This window comes from Pieris brassicae, chromosome 8 (assembly GCF_905147105.1).
Source record: "Pieris brassicae chromosome 8, ilPieBrab1.1, whole genome shotgun sequence".
NCBI lineage: Eukaryota > Metazoa > Arthropoda > Insecta > Lepidoptera > Pieridae > Pieris > Pieris brassicae.
Window position 1 is genome coordinate 14401659 of NC_059672.1, and position 20017 is coordinate 14421675.

The following is a 20017-nucleotide window of genomic DNA, read 5'->3' on the forward strand; positions in this document are numbered from 1 at the left end:
TAGACGCGTGTTCAAACCCCGGATAACATTGTGGATTGTTCTCCTACTATTAAAACTTGCAACCATATTTTGTATGGATATCCGTACTTTTTATATATTAGTAAACGAGACTATTTATTAAGAACCAGGTAGATAAATTCTGTTTATTATATCATACCTTAATAAGTTCCGTTCTTAACCAAAACATATTCAACATTGATAGAACGGGAACAGAACACAGCAAAACCGTTCGCGCAAGCTACGGAGATCAAACTTTATATATTGAACAAATAATACAAAAAAAAAAAACGTTTTTTAACCGGATTAAAGCTATTTGTATTATTATAAACTTATAATTATTTACATAATTTTAAATTTAAATTTTTCGGTCGTTTCGCGTGCTTTACAGCGTGTATCTGTATTTATTTCCCTAGTTTGGTTCGACGATGAGTTGGTATCGACTAGTTTATAATAATACAAATAGCTTTAATCCGGTAATTTTTTTTTCTTTCAATGTGTAAAAGCTATGTTAACCAAAGACATTACACTAAAAATAAATAATAAAATACAAGTTGAATTCAAGATATTATTGATGTGATAAATATACACAAAGTACAGTAGAAACTTGTAAGTATCATGAAATACTGTCCTAGTTCTCACATAAACCTCTCCTAATTCTAAAATATTGGTCCGAGCGTTGCCAATACATTCTCCATGCAAGTACAAGAGTAACTGAAAATTTTAACACGCGTAAATTCAAGTCTGACTATTCAAAATTGCTAGCGAAACACTCATTCAACAGCACTGTCTCAGCGAATAGTTTATTTAAGGCAATTTTTCCATGTTCCACATAGTCTAAGCGAGGTAAAAAGACCTTTAGGTATAAGCCGAAAAGGGCGAAATTTGTGTAAAGTCCATTTGTTGAACTAAGTTCATTTACTCCAAGTTTCCTAGATTTATTGTAGGAAACATAAAATATTGGAACGAGTTTGAGCAATCGACTTTAGAATTCCAATCAAGCAAGAGTAATTACTTAATACAGTGCTATAAATTATACTTAAAGCATTTTGAATTTACGTAATGGTAGAAACTGTTTTTTATTTATTTTACCAAGGTTTCGGGTTAAATTTGTCTAAATATTGACATATTCCTTGAACGAATTCTAAATTCAAATGTAAAAAAACAGATGTTTTTATTAAGTGAATACATGACATCTTTGTGAATGTGTGCATATAGGCAAGTGCAATTCAATATGAGAATGAATTTTTCATTTTAATAAGCATTTTATTGTAGCTCAACAAATCGCATTCAATAAAACACACGGGGCCTACGCGGCTTCGTGGAATATGCGAAATGTCGGCATGGTTTTACTTACGGAGAAATTATGTTATTATTATTGTTTTTGAAAATACTCATAAGAAAGAAAAATAATCAATAAAATATGCACATGGTCGTACAAATAGCAAGTATAACATAGATCCATTTCCAAAAATCAAAACCGCAGTGACTTATCTCGTTTCTATGACACTATAAGAGTCACCCTAAAACCTGTTTATTTTATTCCCCGCCTGTTATTACGTCAGTTCCTGTAGAGAACGGTGATGTGATGGTCGTGAATAGCTAACTCTCGGGTAATCTGTTACAGACGCTATTACTTATCAAATAAATATGCTTCCATTTCTTTTTGCTATTGGCTTCATATTAAACATGTATTACTGGCAGCCAATCTTATCAATATATATCTGGAATCCGTATAATACTGATCAAAGAATGAATATTTATTATTGTATTACAATTGCTTAATTTTAGTGAAGTTATTGTTATTTTCGTAGGGAACTGTTTGTGAAAATTATACGGATTCTACGGTTGGTGGATATTTGATACAAAAGTTTACATTTTATTGTTTTAGGGTAACGGTTTTAAATAAACCTTCTTTAGTATTTTTTACACGGTACTGAAAATAATCGTTACACACACGTTTTAAATATATTTCTTAGTTTTCGTTTACATCAAATGTATTCTTGCCTTAACTACAGGTAATACTTTTAAATGTTTTTAAAGTTTAACCCCAAAAATGAATAATTGAAGGTATGTAACGTTTTATATCCTTTCAGCATGATCTTACGCAATATTGAAGAAACTGTTCAACTACTATGTAAATTCTATAACTTCTAAAGTTTTGTAATAAAGAACAATATCGTATATATGGCTTTTAAAGAAATAGCTGCAAATATTGCTTGTTGTAAAAAGTTTATCTAATATATATGTGTGTTTTGTCTATGTCGAGGTATGGTCAGAAACTCGTCGACTATTTTGAAAAAAGAATTACTTTAAAACTGAATACTTTGCCACGCTGCGGTTCCATACAGAATAATTGAGAAACAAACTTGTAACTTGTCAGCACTTAACACCAGCTTATTACATTTCGAAGTAACAAAGCACTCCCCTATTTCTTCCAGTAATTGGTTTTAGAAATTTCGAAGCGAATTGATGAATTGTTTCCTTAAACTTTGTCTTCGCTTTAAATATGGTAATTTTGTGTTCACGTCACAGCCGTTATATACACTCTTACCGGCGACGTCGTCGGATTGTATGATGATAATGATACATGATAAACCTTATATTATTTTATAGTTCTAGAGGACTACACCGCAACGGCTCAAGCCGAGGTTCGAATCTCACTAGGCGCCCTTGCGCTTGCTGCAGGATTAACGTCTAAACAGCCCGAGCTGAGCTGTAAAGGCCCTTAAGGCCAACAGCGATATTCCATTTCTAAAAAAAAATAGTTCAAGAGCAAGACTCATTAGACAAGATTTCTAAAGTCATGTACTCCCCATGAAAAATGTCATATATCTATGATTAGAATTGCTGTTGACCAATCACAAACAAGTAAATTGCACGAAAATGCAAAACCCTCTGTGCTTCTTTTACACGTGATGTACACTGAAAAGCCGTTTTACAATTATGTTAAGTAATAATTAGTCTATAGACGTCTTTTACCAGATTTTTTGTTAAACATTTAGAATTGAAAGACGGCATACAGTTTTTGTACAAGTAGATAGGTTGAATATTCACTTCCGATTTCGTCTCCGGACAGTGAATTAATCCTTTTTAGATAAGGATCGGACAATTTAGAAGCAAATTATTGTAGAACAATGCTTTATTTTTGGGACTGTGATGGATTTTTTAAATACAATCAAAATCTAAACTAATTTGTCAATTGAGATCTACTATGTCTAATGCATGAGTTTTAAACTAAGATGAACATTATCATTATTTCTTCCGGAAATACTAGACGCTTGTAGCCTCGAAATTGTGTAGAAAAATAAAGTTGTACGCCTAAAACAAATGAAGCGAGACGCTAACTCTCTATGTAAGGGCTGTAAATAACATTATTTTCACGGTGCGACGCGTTTAACACAAATAAGCCGATAAAAAACGGCCGAAAAACTGGGTTGTTTCGCAAATCGCTTCTTTATTTTTCCCTAGTTACTCGAATAAATTGTGCAAGCCCTTTTGTGCTATAAATAACAATCCTGATTTTTATTCTAAATATAAAAATTATATAAAGATTTTTACTCTTCTTATTCCTGGTACGAAAGAACATAATAATTATATATCAATTTGAGGTTTGTGTAAAGTCAATCATTTATATTGCTTGGTACTGTCTAATAAATTCAAATTATATAGCCATAAGGGTAGAGGACCTGTGGCTTATTCTTAAATATATAATTTTGATTTCTATTGCTTGCGAGAAGTCGGATCGGTGGGCTCGTTCCTCCTAATTGGCAACCCATGAATGCTAAAAAGTGAAAAGAATAAAACATTAATTTTATTAAAATCTAGGCAGCTACTTTCAAAAATCAGAGTTAAATTCATGCGGTTTTATTCATATTTCATATTTCACTCGGCGGTTTTAAGTGGGTCTTAACCTCGGACAACAAAACTTTCTTGTTTTAAATGAAAATATTAAACGTTTAAATTGAAATTTTAATGAAAATTCTTTTATTTATTTTTTAGTTTTTATAATTTAGAATTTTAAAATAAGCATACTTTCAAATCAAAATCAAATTAACCGACAGCTTTTCCTCTAGGTGCCATGTTTCTGCTGGCGTACCGCAGGGTGGTATCTTTTCTACTGCTTTCTTTTTGCTCTTTATAAATTCTATTACTAATCAACTTTCTTTCAACTCTCATCTTTACGACCTTCAATGTTATAATCAGTCTACTTTCCATGAATTACCCTCCGCTATTCAGACGGCAAACTTTGATTTATACAAAGTTGTTGAATGGAGTAAATAATATGGTCTTCAGATAACCCCTTATGATATAGCCAGTGATATGATACAGCCAGACCATTATCATTGGAAGTGGATCGTACATAATGATAATAAATTGGTCAACTTTAGCCCTGATTACTATAGATGGTACTCTCGTTCCTTTTTGCTCCACTGTTAGGAACCTGGGCAATACTATGGATACAACCTTGTCTTAGCAGCCCCAAATAAACGAACTAAGCAGGAGTATCTTTTTTCTGTTTACTCACTTAACAGGTTACGCAATGTTTTGCCTATCTCTACTAAAATTTATTTTGCTCATGCTCTTTTATTTTCTATTCTTGATTACGCTGATGTGTGTTATCCTGATTTAACGGAGTTACAGCTTGATACGTTGGAGCGCTTACAAATTTTTTGCATCAGATTCATGTGAGGACTGCGTAAATTTGACCATATTTCGGATCACATTTTACAACTTCTCTATACTGTTATTTTTAATCCTGAAACACCTACTCACTTAAAGCAAAATTTTATGTTCCTCTCTGACGGTGCTTTTGATTTGCGTTCCCGAGACAATCTAATTCTTGAACCTCCTACTCATAAAACTGAATTCTATCACGCCTCCTTTACTGTGCAAAGTATTCTGCTATGGAATTCCTTACCTATTTATATCAGATGAGCTCAGTCTTTAAATTTATTTAAAAATCTTCTTTTTACTTATTTTTCTTCTGCCTCGTAACAGAAGAAAATAAATAAATCAAATTCTAAATAAATTCTTCGAATTTCTCTTTAGCTACTACTTTTATATTTTAATTGTAACCAAATTAACCCTTGGATTAGCTTTTACATTTTTTTTTATACATATTATAGTTAATTTATTTATTTATTGTTTTTTTTCTTTATTTTAGTTATAGGCAGTTTTATATGTTATTTTGAGTGTTTTTGTTAATTATTTATGCACTTCTTGTACTTAACCCTCTGTACGTGTTTCAAAATTAGGGTTGCCTGGAAGAAATCGTTTGTTAGCGATAAGGCCACCCGTAGCCTAATAACTTATGTAATCTGCTTTTTTATATGTATATTTTTGTATAAGGTAAGGAAGTGTAAATAAATAAATAAATACTTTTTAGTTGTATTGTATTTGTATTCAAGTAATATGTATTTATATATGTCTACTTTGACTGAATTGAATGACCCTTAAAAAAATCTACCTAGTGGTTACACTAATTAGCTTGTCAACTCTATTGGTTCCATGGACTTCTCTATGAGCGTACTTGTAAAGTGGTAGAGAAAAACAGTGTTTGAAAAATTACATTACATTCAACAATCTATGCCATGTGTCAGAGAAAGCCTGAAAGAAAACTTACTAATGAAACGGACGCAGAAACGTGTCTGCCCCATGTCCCGTAGGGAAATTACGGCCGTTCACATAAAAATCCTGTACTTTATTACTATGAGAATAGGCAAAGCTGAGTACTTCTTCTCTCTTACCTTTGTTTTCAACTGTTGCATTATAGTGGATATTGTGATCTTGTAATACTGTTCTGGTTAAAATACATTTTTATAAGGGTTTTTGTATAACTTTAGGTACCATGTAAGGACCGATATAATTTGTTCATTTTTTTGTTTTGTACACTTTACCGTGATTTTCATAGATCTTTTTACAATAATTTGCAACAAATAAATTACTTTATATAGATACAAATATTACAGCATTGTGTCGCTGAAGGAAAGAAGTTAAAATCGTTTTTTTATTTACACAAGCAAAGTGAATAAAAACAGAAGTTTATTCCTCTTCATAAACTTATTCTGTTCAATATTTACCTTGCTTCGGAAGCGAAGGTGTAATTTAGTATCGAAAAATATCTGTTTTTCCTCCGTTAGAAAAATTCTCGAGTTTGCTTGGTTTTCTTATTACTGATAATGTTCGTTATATCTACTAGCTATAGCCCGCGATTTATTTCCGTTTAAATATCACCCTGGATTGGGCGTTAATTATGATAGCTTTCTATACATCAGTCATAAAACGTAATTACATTATTACGTATTTGTTAATAACTTAACATCCCGTTATATACAACATATGTGTTCCGCATACACGTTTAGTATGCCCGTGAAAGGGTCGGTCGTCTCCCGGTTCTCACAAGTCCAATCTTCTTGAAGCTCACAAGTCAACACTTGTTTGGATTTCTATAGAAGAACCACAATATCAATTCGTATATACGTAAAGAATGCAATCTGTCTTTATAGGAGTATCAGACAAAACACTTTATTACCATACGATGTTACAGTCGATCTTATGTTATTATGAGAAATGGGATTAGGTGATTCTCATCATGTCTGCACGGAGATTCCGATAGTTCTGATCGATATCAAGTTTCAGTGCCTATTAATTCTGTATAGCCGTTGTATAGGGCTTACGTGAGGACTAGTTGTGGTTAGCTATCGAAGCCATGTGTTACTGATGATGCAGTTATGACTCCTGCAGTGGTTCTATTAGAATGTTGTGGTGGTACTAAATCTAATTATAGACAAGAGCCTTCTAACGCTGCTTAGTGATCATAAAACAATTGATAAAAAAACGAAACTGTTTTTTTTCCTTTTCTTTAACTGGAATGAAAAAAAAAACGTGTGTGTACGCGTTAGAAGTAATACTTCTTTGGCGTAACAAGATAAAAATCGTTTAAATTTTTTTATCTTTCGCCCTATTTTACGTTTGTAGAAAAAACGATGCTAACAATAGAAAAAAAAATACGCACCAAAAGAAGTATAACTTCAAAAAACTTTCTCGAATCCACTTGAACATACTCAAAAGATTGAGTAAAGTTGGTTCAGCCGTTTAGCAGAAGTTTAATATGTATTTGTATGTATGTATATATATTATGTTCGTGTGTATATATTGTCTAGTTGGGTAAGTATTGTATTATATGGCGTAATTTAAATATTTAAAACTATCAAATGTGATACACTGTACACTGTGGTGCTGATAACGAGCACTGTAGTTGAATATGGTTGAATGTGAGAATTTGATGCGGGTAATTCAACAGTGGTTTTGTATGTATCGACTATGTTTTAGTTCATAAAACACTTCTCTGATATATACATATGTTACATATATAAAGCATTTTTCGTAATGGGTAATTTTTTAATGGGTAATTTAATGTCACAAAAAACCGACACCCTGAAGTTAGCTATAGTCAACATTTTAGTTTTTTCTATTGTTAGTGTAGTTTTTTCTACAAAGGTAGAGTACATTTTTTTAAAAGGTTTTTATCTTGTTACGCCAAAAAAGTATAACTTCTAACGCGTGTACATAAGTACACCAAGTTATTTGATGTTTCCTGAATTAGAACGAGGAACGCTTTCAAATAAAGAAATTATATATTTGACAGCATCAAGGTTTTTGCAATCCAGTCAATTGTTCGTGTCGTAGATATTTCTCACAAAATATCAAAATTCGTCAGGATGTGTAATATTTTAAGAATCCATTTTATAAGATTAAATCTACGACTTTACTGCTGCATAATTGTTTATCTACTTGCTTTTAATAAATGAATAAACACATATTTAATTAATTAATTAATATTATGAGCTCAGAGGCTCCAGCTCCATCTCTTATCCCTGAGGTCCGTTCGAATTACGGCTGGGTACCACTGGACATTTCTTTATGCGCAATTAAGACTCGCTCGTGAATCCACAGAGGGCTGATCTTGCTGAAGATAAAATAATAATCAAGAAACAGATTTGAGGTCATAACGTAGTGGTTATTTTATAGGTATTTTTTTTTGTTTTTATCAACCTTGGTAAATTGAATTCAATGTATGATAAAGTTGTTTGGCATCAATATTCTCAAAAATAAAGTGTAAAATAACAAGTAGTAAAGGAATTCTCGATCTGTAAAACTCATGTTGAAGTAAGTTTTAGTGAGTTATGAACGTTGACATTCGAATAAGAAGCGCATCTTTTATTTTCATCTTTTTCTTTTAACATTTCATTGTAACATTGAGAAACTTTCAAACTGTTTCGTTGGCGCATTGCGTATATTTTAAACGTAAAAACTTAATTTTTTATTGATATATTATAGTCAAAATATTTATTTATTTATAGCCCATAATGGTCAAATTTCAACAAAAAATAATATATAGTTAAGCCAGATTTACAGCACAGAAAACCTTTTGCTATCCATTAATCCTCTGTAAGTATGCCCTTAAATCATAACCTATGACATCAGAGATCATGACAGAAGAGTCAAGAAAAATATTAAGCTACGAGAGTAAGCTTGGAAAGGAAGCTTGTTGATGCTGGACAGTGTGAGTCGAATGTACAGCAAAAAATAGTGTTTCTTGCAGCGGTGATCGTTTTCCGGAACGTACTGTTCTTATATAATTTCTCCTAGCATTTATTTTTTTTACGCTTTCATTTCGTTATTAATTTTGCTTAATGTGTTATTAAATATACCATATTGTGCTCTTAGAATTAAAATCGATTCTATCATAGAGATAAGAATGTATTATGGGCTGATCATTTATAAATAGCATATTTAGAAAACTATCCAACCAAACTCCAACCTGGCCTGGCCAGTTCTGTTCAGCGTTCCAACCGCTACAGCTGCTATGTTCATCAATCTTGAAGGCTATAATCTGTTATGGCTCATGACTTGATAATTATAGAATAACTTCTTATACCATAATGCATGATTGAATAACTTATTATCATAAAAATTACTCCGACTGACAAACAACCTAGGAAGTAACCCTACAATAGTATAAAAATCCATTCAAACAGTGATAAGATTGATGTGCACTTTTTAAACGGATCATTATCGTCCCGGCTGAATGCCGATCCAGGGTAATGGATGGCTCTCATTCAATGGAACTAAGATCTCGATTGCTGAGACAATTAATTGTGGAATCTTAATTGACATATTGAGTGGACGCCGGTGGAATATGCCGGTTTTATATTCATACCGGTCGAGTGTTACGCCGTTTAACTCGAAATTTTAACTATTTTACTATAAACTCTCTGACACTCTTCGTGAAATTAATGTTGCAACTTTAACTATACAGTAAACATACTTACAACTATAATTTATAATTAAACAGTTATACTGTATATTTCAAATCCAGATAGCGATAGCCAGCGTCCAACACTTTCCAAGCTTCCTTTTTTTGGGCTTGCTGAGACGCCGGCCAGGTGGGTTAGGTCGTAGGACCATGCAACGCCGCTTCGGCCGTCTATACGCTTACGTGGATACGTTATACCCTCGCGTGGATGCCAACGTAGGACTCGGAGTCTTTTATTATGCCATGTTATTGCTATTAAAAAATTCTATCGAAATAGGTTTAGATTAAATTGATGATTTATTACAATAATAAAATTAATGACAATATCGAGTAGTAATTCTTATGGGGCCTTAGATTTGGGTCAGTACAATTATAATTTCTTAACTTTTAAGGTTTTTAAGGCGCGGTGCGTTAAGTGCTTAGGCGACCATGGCACCGCGGACTGCAATCGCACCCTTCCATATGCTGAGCTGTTGCCCGTAGTACCTAGCGAATAATCGCGGTTGCCCCAGAGCTCTCAAGGCACAAAAGCCAGCGTCTGGGCGCTCGGTGGGAGGTGATACGGCCCGTCGTGGGACGGAAGCCAGGTCTACATAAGTGCCGGCCCCACTATCTAAACATAGTCTCTGAGCCAAGTCCCCCGCTGCGGAAGGCCTTCCCCAGCTCACGTCAGAGGCCTTCCCGGTTCTGTCAATCAAAGCGTCATCCACGGCACCTTCCCAAGTGCCAGCACTGACCCCCATCATAAAGGAGAGGCCCACATTTAAGGTGGGCTCACCTTTCCAGCTCAAGCATTCAGACACCCGACGCCCAGATCACCTCAGGTGCCTGCGGAGGCGTCGGCAGAGTCCGGAGCGCGTTTAGCGTAATAGGCGCAATAGACTTGAACACTTTCGTCACATTCGCAGAAGCTTTTCATGGCAGTGTGGCATTTTCTAGAGTCTAACACACCACAATAGCTACGATCACGTCCAGGGTCAAGGCTGGTCCGTAGTGACTTTTAATGCTAAAGGATTCAAGCTTTAGGCAGATTTGGTCCAAGATTTCCTCGTTCGCTACCAAATAGATATTTTTCTAGTACAGGAATCGTTCCTCAAGCCCAGCGTTCGCGCATAGAGATTTGCGAACTACGTCGCGGTTAAAAATGCGAATGAACTTTTTCCCCAACCTATTATAATAGTCAATAGAAATTGTTGCATTAGCTGTTTTGAAGGATTAAAGACGCAAATGAATAATAATTAACTAAATTTTACCTAAAGACATGGTCTGTGCGTTCACGATTTTAAGCCATAAAGTTTCCTGACAGTTGTCAAACTCTTGTAATTAGCAGAGCTCTAGCCGATTTCTGGTTACAAAGCCAATATGTGACTCATTAGTGGCTAGTGCAGTCTGTACGCAGCTTAACTCTCGAAACAAGTAGAGATCGCATTGACGACTAATTTATTTACAAACTAATTTACTTACACAGAGGTATCAGTTCGTACTTTGTTGAATTAATAATGAAAATATCATGTAGCTTAATGCACATAAAATAACGTTAGTAATAACATAGGAAGGACAAGAAGTACTGCCAATAAATTCTAATAAAGGTTGTTAGATAATGTTTGTTAGTACCGACCACCAAACAGCATGCGCCTCAGCACTTTTTAATAGTTAATTATTGTCACTAAATAAACTATTAACAGTGTAATAAATAAATAAATGCGATTGAAAACTTTGAGGTTGACAAGTTATGTCTAACGTCTTGTAATGTATTTGTAAGAACAATAAGTAAATGTGTATCATGTAAATATTCTATGGAAAGGATTACTTCAGATTACATAGACATTAAAGAATTTTCTTTACTATCATATAATACGATTTCAATAGAAACTATGGCCACGCTTACATATGATATGAATTTTTAAATCCGAAAACCAATATAAACACCAATACATTTTGTATTTACGATCAAATAAAAAATATGAACTTAAAATAATAGCGGAATAACACTTAAATAAATCTGCATCTAAAGTCATACAAATGTTCTAGTCTAAATACAACTTTAAAATAACAAACACAAGTTTTTTCTCAATAAAAATATTTTTTCAAAAGGATTCAAATTATTAGCTCCTTCCCTTCTAGGGACAAGACTCAAGACTTCTACCGTCTAAATCCATGAAGTTGTTGACAATGTCAAAGAAAAAATATGTATTGGCAGATCAATATAACAAAAAATAATTAAGAAATAATAATAATCATACGAGAAGAAATGTCACTAACGTAATAATGTAATAATATTTTATTCCAGTAAAGAAATTTTTTTTAAACTTTTTTACACCTCAAAAACATTTGACAATCTGGGCAGTTCAGCACAACTTTGACTTACTAATTACTTACGATCCAAAAAGTTGTGTCGAGATATTCATTTCAATTCTCAACATCAATTCTCATTAGCATCACAAGTATGGAAAAGTAAGGCTTCTCCTTTGAGACGCAAATAATCAATCCATCAAAATATCAATTTTCTCGGCGCACGCTTATGAAAGGTGAAAATGAGGAGGTTTGTAAAATACCACTATATATTTTATTCATCACGCGTTTACTTATGTACCTTTTTGTGATATTAGGGGAAGTTACGTGTCTTGAAACAAAATGTTTAGAGATAGAAAGTATTACACCTTAGTTTTACTTTGATGAGTGAAGTAGAAACAACAATGTTAAACTGATTGAAATGCTTTTGCCATGAAAATTGCCTTTTTACTGAAAATACAGCTGTATATTATTGAGTATTGTTAGCCTAATGGCTTCAGCGTGCGACTCTCATCCCTGCGGCCGTAGGTTCGTTCCCGGCTGTGCACCAATGGACTTTCTTTGCTATGTGCGCATTTAACGTTCGCTCGAACGATCAAACGCCTATCAAATGATCATGAAACAGATACAGAAATCTGAGGCCCAGACCTAAAGAGGTTGTAGCGCCATTGATTTATTTAAATGCGTTTAATTTTTAGTGGCATATTTTTTGAATTTCAATTTATTATTTGACATAGTACAAAATTAAATACTATGACTACTAACTAACTGTAAGCTTAATGTGATATTATTTGACCGCACAATAAACAATTTGGACAAATGCCAAAATATCGTTGCTCTTAATGCCTTTCGGATACAGTTATTTTATAAACTTGATTAATAAATTTGTATTCTCTAGACAGCAAACTTAGAAAATATTTTCTTCTGAAAAGTATTTCTCTTCTAACAAAATGATGACCACATTAATTAATATTTTAAAACAAAATATCTTTCAAAATCAAGATCCGTGCGTTAGCCGTGGCATCTATTGAACAGACTTTGTACTTTCTTTAAATGGGGATTCATACAATTTCAGAATAGACATATAAGCTTGATCAGGCTGTCAAATAAACGGTTGCAGTCTAGGACCTTGACCCATTTAGGATTGTAGCGCCACTGGATTATTAATCAATTTATTTAACTATACAATGCGCAACAAATTAAATAAAATCATACTTTTGGGTTTCATATTAATTGCAATGTCTTTTGGTCTTTCTCCTGTCGTGTCGTGGAATAAGCTAGTAAATAACTTAAGCGGCGCTCTTCCTGATACCATATAAAACAATTTTTATCGACAAGATTGTAAAACCTCTAACGTTTTCGATGAATTATTCATTGCGCGTACTTGTAGTAAAATTATGTTTTTATTTCAATTTAGGAGGAAATTTTATGCTTCTTCAATCAAAAACTTGATCATCATTTTATTTATACGCCATAATACACCTTTAAGGTATTCAAATATTTTTATGGTTTTATCAATAAAATTATTTCTTTCATTGTCCATTTCACTGTCATATACATACTACATATGTTTATAATTACTTTGTTTTAGACATTTTTGTTTAATTGTATTTGTTGCGGTGGTTCTCAAGGTGGGCTTTATCTATTTTTTTATACTTACAGCTATTTCTTGGAAGGGATGGCTGGAAAACGATAACGCTGGCAGAGTTGCCCTATTTTTTATTTAATATTTGAATGGTTCTGTATTTATGTATGAATTGTCAATAAATAAATATCCGTACTGTTTGAATGATGCATTGGAGAAATACTATTGCTAATACTATTGTACCTTTTTAATTATTGTACTATTTCTACTGTTGACAATATTTTTGTGAATAAGGTTTTATAGTTAATTTGTTAACATATTAATTTAGTTTATGAACATCAATATACTTACTTACTTAGGTTGAACAAGGAACAGAATATCACTTAATATATTTATATAATTATAAATATAGCACACATTTTGTCGAAGTATAGTAACTATTATACGTAAACAATATTTTACGCTTGGAATTATGTTATACATAAATAATATTTATGCTAAGAATCACATAAGTAGCCTATTTTAGAAAAACACGCTACATTATATATATGTAATGTTTCTTTTAGTCGCAAAGAAAGTAATTCATAAGACACATTTGCAAAATTTATCTTAAGCAGAATATGAGTAACCATTAATCATACTTTTGCTCATATTTTTATTTGTCACTCATTTTCCTTCCTCTTATCCTTAGAAGACTTTGAAAAATTACGCCTTCGTTACTTAGGGAAACCTATAGCAATCTATTAAAGAAAAAAACTTGTTTGTTTCAGATGCCAACGATAGTAATAATGACGAAACACCAAAGATAAAACAAAAAAATGGATATAAACCATGTATTGGACAAGGAAGCAATCAACCGTTTCGAACAGTACACATTGGCAAAACCCTCATTGAACGGGAGCGTCCCTTTGGACAAGTGCCAAGATGTGGACTCAGTGGCATCTAATAGCAGAAAGAAAACACAAACTTCCCGGCAGAAAGTAGTTTGTTGCTTTTGTTTTAAAACAACCAAGTATAGACGAAAACAATTTATTATCGGATCCCTAACGAATAGTGTTGTATTTTCTGTATTATTGGCGTACACATTTCTGGGTTCGTTTATATTTTTAGCGATAGAGGGCGGGGTAGAAATACCATCGCGACCAAGGCTTTTACCAGACAAACAAAAGATCACACATAGAGTACACAGCAACGATAGTAAGAAAGAAATTGATGAATACAAGGATTATGGAAATCTAAGCATGTCGGCTAACTTTTGGGATGCGAGAAGCAGGGCGGTGGAAAATATTTGGGAAATAACTGTATCTTTAAATATTCTGTACAGAGAAAATTGGACGCGTTTGGCCGCAGCGGAGATTTTAAAATTTCAAAACGAGTTGATGCAAAGGGTCACAGCTGAAATGGCGTCGCAGTATGGAGTAAGCTATAAAGAAATGGCTTTGGGCGAATTTGGCGAGAGTGAATTCAACAATCATTATGAAGAGCATGACTGGAACTTGGCACTGGCTTTTTTCTACTCATTGACCGTTTTAACAACTATTGGTAAGTTGACACATTTAAAATTAAATTTATAATAAACTATATATTATAATATACAACTGTATATTATTACTACGATATAACAATTTGTATGAAAAAACATCGTTCATTGTTTATCTGCTGGTTTTGAGTTTGTAAAGAACAGTACGTATAAACTAATTCTGGATTCCATTTTTGCAAAAATAATACAAACGTAGCTAGCTGTTTCTTGTGAATAAAATGAATAATATGTATATAATAAAAAGACATCATACAATATTTAATATAAAGTTATTTAAAATCATGTAATTTTATCTTTACAGGATACGGTAATATTGCCCCGAGAACTATGCTGGGGAAAGGAATCACTATTTTGTACGCGCTAATTGGAATTCCTCTGACACTTGTATACCTTTCAAGTGTCGGCTCTTTACTCTCTAAAATGGCTCGAAGTGTTTTCAGTCGAGCATTATGCTGTTGTCTTTGCTCAAACTGTGGGTATTGTTGCTACGATGAACGACGAATGGCAGAGAAAGAACGACGAATGAAACTTAAACGACAACAAGAGGAAATGCTTAACAGTCAAAACTCAAGTAAAACCCCAACAGAAGAATGCTACGTTATGAAAACTGATAGTCAAAAAGACTCATCACTCTCTGATAGACCAACGACAAGTACAGCTAAAGATGATGTTATTAGTTGGCCTGATACAGATTCTAAATTATCTATGCATGGTTTAAGTATATTAGCCCCTGTTTTATTGTGTTTAGCGGCCATTTTCGTTTACATCTCCTTAGGAGCGATTGTTCTATATAAATTGGATGATATGAGTTTAATAGATGGCTTTTATTTCTGTTTTATGGCACTAAGTACAATAGGATTCGGTAATATAATACCAGGAACTAGCTACACCACCATTAATAGTGTCAGATATTATACGATTAATTCAACTGTATTGTGGTTTTGCTCTGTGTATACACTCACTGGACTCGCGTTGACAGCTATGTGTTTCGGAGTTATTCATGACGAGATTATTTATAGGATAAAACATCAACAAAAAGAGTGGTCGCAAAAAGGTAATACAGTCAACGACGAGGTTAATGTTACGGATCCATTTTATATGAGCTCCTGACATATGTTTAATAAAGGGAGGTCCGAGAATTTGTACAGTATTATGGAGGACAGTTCTATTGTAGAGCGTAGTAGGATAGAGATTGACAATAGAGAAGTAGTACTTAGCGTAGATGATGTATCAATATCCGTAGAATCGAGTAATGAGTTTCCTCCACCACCTCCAGAGGAAGAAATAGTTGCTATAATAACAAAAAAAGAAACTAAAGCATTCACTAATATGGTAGCATATAACGTCTTACCAGAAATGCTTGAACACGTTAATCCACCTTGAATATAAATCTATAGTTTTTTACTGGCTGTGACTCTTCATGTTTGTTTTAATCTCTAATTTACTAAGAAATATATCAATAAAATCTCTCGAATTTACTTTTCCAGAATATTTGAAATATGTAAATTGTAAATATTGTAATTAATAAAATATGGTGTGTAACATCTTTTAAATATTATGAATGTCAAATGTTAATATCAAATTAATTGTAAGTAATTTTTACGTGAATAGAATCTTTGTAAAAACATAAAGTTTAATATGAAACTAAATAAAATCGTGAGTGATATACGTTGTTTGATTGGTTTGATATCTCCGATTTTATATTAATGCATTGTTCGTAATTGATATTTTTGTTTAATATATTTGTTGAATAATACAATTTGATTTGTTTGATCCACTTGATTTTACCTTACTTTTAAATTTCGCTCTGGTTTTGATATAACGCTGGATTAGGGGCAATTAAAATTGTTGGGAGTTTTGATAAATTTACTTTTTTAATTACGCCCTGAATTATTAGTACTATTCAGTGAGTGTGCGTTTGATTAACTATTATTGTGATTTTACTTTAAGCCAAGTATTTGTCATCAGTTAAGCCATCCTCATAGTTCCTATACTAATTGTTCTCTTATCTATCTAGTTCTATATCTTATCCCTACTACTGGCCTTGTTTGTATGGAGACAAATATAAAAAGGCAAATGTTACAGGGAGTAGGTATAACGGATACAGAAGGCTGAATTACTTGCCGTGAATGTCGTGTAATAATTTCCCCACATTAAATGTACACTTAATAATATTAATAAAATATGATGAAAATTATCATTTTTTTTTATGTATTTAGTCAAAATCTAGTTTCATTATATTACAGTTCGGGTTGGTAAAACATGATAATTGTATTATTTCAGAATCAATATACCATAGAATGAATTTCCCAATTTCATATACTCATATTGATCGTCTCAATTTCAAATCAAACTAATACTCAGAATCAACCGTTCAGTGATATGCTCAGTGGCGCAACAATAGGGCGGCAGGAATGGCAAAATGCCACGGGCCCCCAACCCAAGAGAGCCCCTGCCCAAGAGGGCCGCTGCCCAAGAGGCCGCGAGCTCAAAAAAATGTTATTTTTATTTAATTTTAAATGTAAGCAGGTTTCCTCACGTTTCCTTCACCGAAAAGCTAGCTAGCTAAATAGATAATGAATGTATTAAGATATTATGTTCTATAAGTGCAATACGTATTGGACTAGCGTGAGGACTACAGACCATTCCCTCTCGCCTAAGGGAGGAGTTATTATTGTGGCATTACTGGGACATATACAACGTGTAATTAAGTACGCTGAAAATTTAAAAGTTTATTAAAATTAAACTGAGTACAACGTGACGTGAATTTTTATTGATAGCGCTTCATCAAAAGAAATTGCCACGAGCCCCAGATGATATAGTTACGCCACTGGCTATGTTGTTGATTATCTCGGACTAGTAAGCTTAACGAGTAACCAGAATATAAATTTCATTTATTGGCTCAATAATTAGTTATACCTGGCATTCGTACAAAGAACCGTACTTACGCTATCTACCTATGGTGCTAGAAATTGGAGTGATATGGAACGATTGCTTACGATTAATACTGATATCGAAATACAATCGATGTTGAAATTACGTAGTAAGTTTGCAGGATTCCTAATATTACGTAAAACGATTTTATTTTTATTTGGAATTAGCAAACTGGTACTATATAACTCCCAACAGCGATACCGATTCTTATCACGGCTTAAATTTTGAATATTTGTACCGCAATACCAAGGTATTAGGCTGTATATTGAAAGAACTACGAAATCGCATACACAAACGTTGGGATCGGTATCTCTATCGTTATTAAGGGTCTTAATAGATTGCCAATAAGTTTGTATACATTTACGCCTCAAAAGCAAAATTCATCTGTTTAACACTCGCACAAATGTTAGAACGTAGATAAATTTCAAACAACAGGTATTTTGGAGATTTATCGAAGACATCAACTAAACCAGGAACGTAGTAGTTGTGGTGACGAAATTCAACAATTTATATGAATATAAATAAGAGCATGAATATGAAAATACCTTATTTCAGGGAGCGAACAAATACATCCCCCAAAAAGTAATCTCGGTTAGAAAAAGGGTTGAAGGTTTCTGAGGAAGACAAATAGTGGCTTATATTGAATATGTTACGCTTTCTTTGATTTTGTGCGCAATCATCCATTTTATTGGTTTCCTATGCTAATTTCTTTACATAAAATCAAGTGAAGCGCATTACTTTTATTTAAGTATAGTAAAGAGATTGTCTTAATGGTTGATTCAGAACAATTTAAAGGTAGCCATATATCTTTTGTTTTTTAGAATATTTTCTAAAGAATCTTCTGATGTTAAATAAGGTCCGTCTATGGATACCAACAATATCAGTTGATATGTCAGATATATGTTAAATAAAACATTTGTTTGAATCTGAGTGTCAACTGCTTTTAATTGTGTTAATATATGAACTTGTATCTTACATAAAATTAGGGGTAGTGTAGGGGTTGCGACGCCAACAAAAACTAACTTGGCTTATCTAAGGGTTCATAGATCTAAGTGACACTTCAACACAATTGGATATTATCATCAAGAACGTTGTTTGTTTACGCTTCTAATTATTAACTAAAATATATATAGGTGTAACTAATGATAGGTTACATAACTCATTGACAAAATATAATTACTAAGTACTATATATATAGAGCAGTGATGGCCTAGTGGTTTCAGCGTGCGACTCTCATCCCTGAGGTCGTAGGTTCGATCCCCAACTATGCACCAATAGATTTTCTTTCTATGTGCGCATTTAACCAATAACCGACCCAAAAAGTCGACGGCGTGCGTCAGACACTGATGATCTATTTGATTAACAAATGATCATGAAACAGATACAGAATCTGAGGCCCAGATCTAAAAAGGTTGTAGCGCCATTGATTTATTTTTATTCTTTAAGTACTATATATATAAAAGAGAAATAAAAAGACCATAATAATCTGTAAATCGTATTTTTCATACTTGTTAAATCTGACATTGTCAATGATATTCAAAATTACCGTATGATGATGATGAAATGAAAGATAAATAGGTCAACTACGTTGATTGATGTTGTTACTTATTACCAGAGTATCTTATCTGACAATAAATATAATTAATGATGATTCTGATAGTATGTATATTTTGTATACAAAGCAAGTACATGTTATAATATCAAGAAATAAATATTAGGAAATCTTTTTACAAGTATGAATTTAAGAAAACGTGGCGCAGATAAACAATATAACACAAGTAGAAATTCATATTAGGATCACATAAATGGCTATTTTAGTTTGTCTATAATTACTGCGCACTAAAATACCCTATAGGATAGTCACCTTAACCTTAAAATAACCAGATATAATTTTTAAATTATAACTTTGAGATGTTTGAGATATCTGTATGGTACATAATAATAAATAAAAAATAGCCTTTATTCGAGTACATTATGTACAAGGTGTATGCATGTATTAAGGTTACATTATATTTATGTTATTATATTAAATACACGACCTTCGACAAAGTGAAAGCCTCTCAAAATTATTCCAGTTGTATCTTAGCTTCTCCAACTTTTTAATTTAATTTTTTTTTGGAATATGACATATTACTTTCTGTTTAATGCGATTGTTAGTGGCAAAAATGTTTTTTTCCTTCTACAAACCTTACTTCTGTAGTGTTACACCCGCGCCATCTAGTGAGTAATAAGCGAGACGTTAAGCGAATTTGATTGTTGAATCCTGGATCAATTAATATGAGGAGACTTTCTGAGCTTGAGGTAAGACCCCAAGCTAATTTGGTTCAGTTGAAAGACAACTTACAGT

General features: G+C 32.9%; 1 protein-coding gene across 1 annotated transcript in view; it reads left to right on the plus strand.

The window, feature by feature from the left end:
• The window catches only part of LOC123713067 (TWiK family of potassium channels protein 9-like), a 140132-nt gene extending 123982 nt beyond the window's left edge, over positions 1 to 16150 (plus strand). The window contains exons 4-5 of the mRNA XM_045666556.1: positions 13967 to 14738; positions 15038 to 16150. Of these exons, the coding sequence (XP_045522512.1) occupies positions 14015 to 14738; positions 15038 to 15846 (1533 nt within the window). The 5' untranslated portion in view covers positions 13967 to 14014 and the 3' untranslated portion in view covers positions 15847 to 16150. The remainder of the gene's footprint in view (positions 1 to 13966; positions 14739 to 15037) is intronic.
• Positions 16151 to 20017: the final 3867 nt, after the last annotated feature.